Source organism: Penaeus vannamei, chromosome 10 (genome assembly GCF_042767895.1).
Source record: "Penaeus vannamei isolate JL-2024 chromosome 10, ASM4276789v1, whole genome shotgun sequence".
In the NCBI taxonomy this organism is placed as follows: Eukaryota; Metazoa; Arthropoda; class Malacostraca; order Decapoda; family Penaeidae; genus Penaeus; species Penaeus vannamei.
Genome location: NC_091558.1, coordinates 46,943,501 through 46,949,503, shown reverse-complemented (window position 1 = coordinate 46,949,503; position 6,003 = coordinate 46,943,501). Strand labels below are relative to the sequence as shown.

Genomic DNA, 6,003 nt, shown 5'->3' with positions numbered 1-6,003 from the left:
GGAATTCGCTCCACCCACGAAGAATCCTCTGGCCGCAAGTTCTTCAGTTTCATCAACCTGTGTTAATTGAACAAGGAGGTATTTTTATTTGCAATCATTACTGTCACTACTATGAATTCATCAACATACATTTAGATTAATCAATACCATTCACAGCAATGCATACTCATCTACATTTGTTTGCAAATATGTAACACTAATATGTAGGTAATAAAAAGACTGTGAAACTGGTCTAATTAACTACCAATATAACAGAAACTTGGCACTGTGGCAATGCTTGTCTATAGTAAGTTCACTATGCTCAAGATTTTTTGTTTAAGAACTTTTCTTTCACATTAATATAAAATTCAGCCCCAATTTTATACAAAATAAATCCAAATCAATATACTAAATAACTGCAAGAAAACTTAGGGTACAGATATGAAACAGAAAGGTACAGTCTCCGAAAAGAATTATTAGCACAACTGCGTAGGGGTTTCTGAAATTCAACACGAACCTAGAGGTGCAACACTACTGTTGGGTTGGTATTTGTGATGGTGAGTTGCATCTTATTCTTTTACTCAAATGAAAACTATGCTCCCATATATATATTAAATAGTTCATAAAATAGGATATATGACTGCATAGACAAGGCCATTAGCAATTTCTAGCAATCATTCATCTTCAAAAGTGTTACATAAAAGACCCTAAAACATCTTCCACAAATATGCTCAATAAAATCTCAAAAGATTCTAGGAAACCTACCAGATCCTTGAAGTTCTTCCCTCCTGACGGGGGCTTGGGACTGATGCCCGTCTTTTTGGAGCGGCCGTGCGGGTTCTCTGACTTGGCTGGCCAGGTAGGGAACATGGCAGGGTCAATGGGCAGAGGAGGCTCCTTATCGAAGTACTCGTGATACAGCCCCTCCTGGCAGGTAATGCGCTTTGGTGGGTTGTAGGTCAGAAATCTGAAAAAAAAAGTAAAAAAAATTGAAGGTTAACCGTATCATGACAGCCAGAATTTTCTGTTATGTGATAATTACACAGTAATCTATTCTTTCTGACAGGGGACATGTGTACAGCCGGCTCACCCGCTCGCTTGCTAGAGTGAGTTATGACGTGTATACATGTCATATGCCATTACGTCAAGACCCCAGTCAGTAAAGGGTTAGAAAGAAATTAATAGGTGACAAAATTATTTCAAAGATCCAAAGCTACTACCATCTGGGGATCAACTGACCTATTGAGCAGGTTGAAGCCTTGGTCGGACAGCCTTGTCTTGAACCTCTCACGGAGATGATTGTATGGATAATCTGCAAACTGAGTCTTCTTCACTAAGGGCAGCTGGCTGTACCCAGGCCAGATCTTTTCACTCGGCGTTCCCAGGTCCTGCCAACAAGATGCGCAACTCAGCATTAATACTTTCTGGACATTAAGGTGACACTGATTATGATAAATGTATGCTTACATCCCTCGAGTATTAAAAAATATATAAACAAATAAACTTTAAAAAGAAAGAAAAATATAAAGCTCATACAAATATGTATGCATACTCTTGTGAGTGTGTAACATATCCCTATATCATTTCCTCTCCTTCTCTTTATACCAATTAACCCTTTTCCAACTAACCTTGAAAATTTTGTTCAGTTGATCAATCTCTGATTTGCCAGGAAACATGGGCTCCATGCCTAGCAGTTCTCCAAAAATACATCCAACAGACCACACATCAATATGCGTAGAGTATTGTTTGGATCCTAACAGCAACTCGGGTGCTCGGTACCACAGTGTGACAACGATAGGTGTGTAGTGTTTGAGTGGCGATCCATACTCTCTGGCCAGCCCAAAATCACCCACCTTGAAGAGAAGAAAATGTCTGGTAAATAAACACTCTAAGGGCAACTCATGGACACTGTTGTTATTTCATATTATTGAAATTTTGGAAAATTTCCATATTTCTCAGAAATATATTTAGTCAAAGTTTGGGGGGGGGTCAGTCATAATACTAAAAAAATCTGCAAATACCATAGTAAATCACACGTAATATACCTTTAGAATTCCTCGATGTGAAAGCAGCAGATTGGAAGTTTTAAGATCCCTGTGCAGAATCCAGTTGTCGTGTAGGTGATGTACAGCTCTTAACAGCTGTATCATGAGCGTCTTGACCTCTCCAATAGTAAACATCTGCTTCTTCAGACGCATTGTCTCCATCAAGCTCTTCAGGTCATGTTCCACATAATCCATTACAATATAAATCTTATCCATGTTGCTCCCCACAACAATTTCTCGCACAGTCACAATGTTCTCGTGCTGGCCCTGTGGATTGTGAGGAAAATTTATGTTATCATTATTATTCTCTGTAATCATGCTAGGCCTAAATACCAAACAACATATATAACTACATTTGTTAAATGCTATGCGCTAACACTTCAAAGTTATCAAAAGTTCTTTCTTTCTCAAGCAACATGTAAGGTTACCCAATAATAATGGCAATTATTTTTCAAACTTAAACCTATTCTACTTACTTATTTTCAAAATAAAATATTATATATATTTTCAAACATCATAAAAAAAACACACTAGCAATATACTTTACACTCAAAAATAAAGACTCATATTTTTAGACATAAGAAGAGCAAGAAGTAAAGAAGAAGAAAATGAAGAAGAGGATGAAGATGAAGAACAAAAACAAGAACAAGATCATTTACTAACACTTTCCATTTCCATTTCCAAGTACCATACTCTAAGGACACACTAACCTTCAACAGCGTATTGACCTCTCGCAGCGACGTGATGGGGAAACCCTCCTTCTCCTTCTCCATTTTCAGTCTTTTCAAGGCAACTATCTGGTTCGTGGCTTTTTCCCTGGCTCTATAGACCACCCCATATGTTCCTTCTTCAATTCTGAAAAGTCCAACGGTAAGCTTTGGTTCACCTGGCTATCATTAGTACACCTGAAAACTCTAGGTCCACTGCCTATTATAAATAAAAAGGAAAACTTTAAGTTCCAATGGCTATCAGAAACATCTACTAAAAGCTTTCATATCTAAAAATTCTACTATTCTGACATCAACTCACATTGGCAAAAGGGAACGAACGTACTATCCTTCCGCACATAATTAATCAAAAAACACATACCTATTGAGGCATTCAAACTCATCGACTGAACGACATCCCATGATGGCTGGATAGTACGAAGGCAGTTGCTCCTTCAACTCTACTGGAGATTCTGGGGGAGAGTCATCCAAATACTCTGCCTCTTCTCGGTCTGAACGACGATCCTCTACTCTGCTAATTATAGAGAACATTATTATATGCATTACCTACTTCAGAGAATTTTACCATAGGTACATACTTACATACATATATATAAATATATATATATATATATATATATATATATATATATATATATATATATATATATATATATATATATATATATATATATATATATATATATATATATATATTCATAAATAATATATAGACACATACATATATACACATAAACATATATACATATACATAGATATACCCATAATATTCCTCCCTCCTCCCCCACACACACACATTATATGTATATATTTGTATATATTTGTGCATATGTGTGGATATACATACATATATATGTATATAAAAAATTATTCAGTAGAAGTACCTGGGTGAGTCCTCATAGCGTCCTGCCTGGGAGGGAGACAAAGTGCCAGACCTCGCTGATGCTGATCCACTCCCTGACACTGACAACTGGTCGGCAGCTGAAAGAGAAGAGACTTAATTACAATAAAATAATCAAGAAAGCGTAAGGGTTAAGCGGATGTCTGAAGGGGATGGGAAGTATTACGGTCGGAGGACTTAAACCGAGTTAAGACTGGTTTTGAATACATGTAAAAAAAAAGGTATGAATGAGAATGAATATCTTCACAATGCAAGAGATGTATTTTGATAAGTTCCAAACACATCTCTGTCAGAAATACATGTATCATCTGATGAAGATATATTCAAAACAAGTCTTGTGAGGATATTCATGCTCATTCATACCTTTTCTACATTTGTCTAGATGAATATGGTTCATGGTTTTGAAAACCTATATATTTAGGACACCAATCAATGTTGTAGCCCATGAAATATAACTGAGCAGTGTGAAGAGGATACAAACCACCAACTGCCATTAACCCGTTTATCATATTTATCCATACATCATAAAACTTAATTCATTTTGTACACAAGGACGATCATTCTCCCCTATTTCTTCTGGGGACGATCCCAGGTACGAGGTGACAGAAAACAATAAAATGATCTTTAATCGACTGCATCCTACAGCTTTGCTTCAATTCTTAAGCCAATGCCTCTGGGAAAATGTTGTGTTCACTTTAGTATTACTCTATCAGATGTCTCTGCACATAGATGGCTCTGCCAACGCTCACCCACAAAGGAGTCACCTGATTTCATTCAGTTTGCGGGAAAATGCTTTTTTCACTAATGCTATCAATATTGATACTGTTATTTCTATTATAAACATCATAATTACTATAATGTTAAAATTACTAACAACAGTATTAAATAACAGAAAATACTATCGAAAATCAAGGATAAGGATAAGCAGGTGAAACAGGTAGCTCTCATAACTGGCTCACTGGTTACTTAGTACTTGCAGAGCCAGCTATATGTAAAAACAATTACTAAATTAAACACACAGTGGGCATGGCATGTATGCGCATGCCATCCCCAGCAGCATGTGGTTAAAATTCTGTGCTTTTTTTCTTTCTTTCTTCTATTTGAGAAACAGACTGAGAGATTTTCTTCTGAAAATCTACATTTCTTTTTCTTTTCTTTCATTCTTCTGACCATAAATCAAAACCTAATTAAGCAATTAAAGAAAAGAAAACAAGCAAGAAGAAAAGGGTGAATAGCTGAAATTCCCATTGATGACAAAATTAAAGTTTGTTTTTTTTTTCTCCCCTTAAAAGCATACAAAAAAAGGCACAACATAAACATCACATTACTCTCATCTCTTATACATCTACAGTCCCAGTGTACCAGAGAAAAGAAGCGAGCCACTTCAGAGCCATTATCAATAAAATATGATAAAAGCTCGTCTCCTCACAAAGGCGACACATACTCACCTGTATCCTTTGCTTCCATGACATCCTCCTCCTTCTTCACTTCTTCTTCGACTTCTGTTTCACTACTGGTACTATCGGAATCTGAAAAAGGCGATCATAACAGCTGAAAGGAGCTACACATCTGTCAGTGCTTTCATGATGAAGTAAATACACACCAAAAATATAACATGAAGTCCTTAAAAAAAAAATCAATGCAGCAGCAACATATCAAAACATCTAATGAAAAAAGGGAATTATTAACACGGCATTTACATATCACCTCCGTGGTCACTCTCACTTGAACCTGTTGTACCAAAAGTATTAAAAAATTAAAAAAAAACATGAAATTAGGCAATATGCAGTGTTCTAAAAGTGTGGTAACAATGAAATATCAGAACTGGGATAGTAGTAAGAGCAGATAGCACTGGCATAAGTAATGTTGGCAATATTTGTGATAGTAGTGGTATTGGCAGTGGTAATGGTAGTGATTGTGGTAGTGATTGTGATAGTAGGGGTTGTAGCAGTGGTTGTGGGAGTAGTCGCTATTGCAGTTATGGGTGTGATTGTGGGAATAGTTGTGGCAGTGGCAGTAGCAGTGGAAGTGGTAGTTGTCATAGTTGTGGTTGTGATAGTGGTAGTAGTAATCAAATATATATATGTATATGTATATGTATATGTATATGTATGTGTAAAAAAATCATAATAAAGAAAAAAATGCAAGATAATAACATCATCTATCAATGTGCAAGTACTTCAGATTCCCCTCAGTCCATTACAGGGTGCAGCTCATACAAAGTAAAAACACACAAATGCAAGACAAAATCAACTCTGTGTAGTGCGGTCAGTGGCAGTGCATAGCCTACAGCAAGTCAGGGAAACAAGACTACATATAAAATCAACTTTTCAGTAGTGTGTGGCAACAG

At 36.4% G+C, this 6,003-nt stretch overlaps 1 protein-coding gene across 1 annotated transcript in view; it reads right to left on the bottom strand.

Annotated features, from left to right (window-relative positions):
* Pitslre (cyclin dependent kinase 11B pitslre) overlaps positions 1 to 6,003 on the bottom strand; it is a gene marked incomplete at its 3' end in the record, with an annotated part of 20,491 nt that continues 14,488 nt past the window's right edge. The window contains 9 exon segments of the mRNA XM_070126781.1: positions 1 to 57; positions 745 to 946; positions 1,219 to 1,367; positions 1,608 to 1,832; positions 2,025 to 2,291; positions 2,735 to 2,879; positions 3,114 to 3,266; positions 3,637 to 3,733; positions 5,102 to 5,182. Coding sequence (XP_069982882.1) covers positions 1 to 57; positions 745 to 946; positions 1,219 to 1,367; positions 1,608 to 1,832; positions 2,025 to 2,291; positions 2,735 to 2,879; positions 3,114 to 3,266; positions 3,637 to 3,733; positions 5,102 to 5,182 — 1,376 coding nt within the window.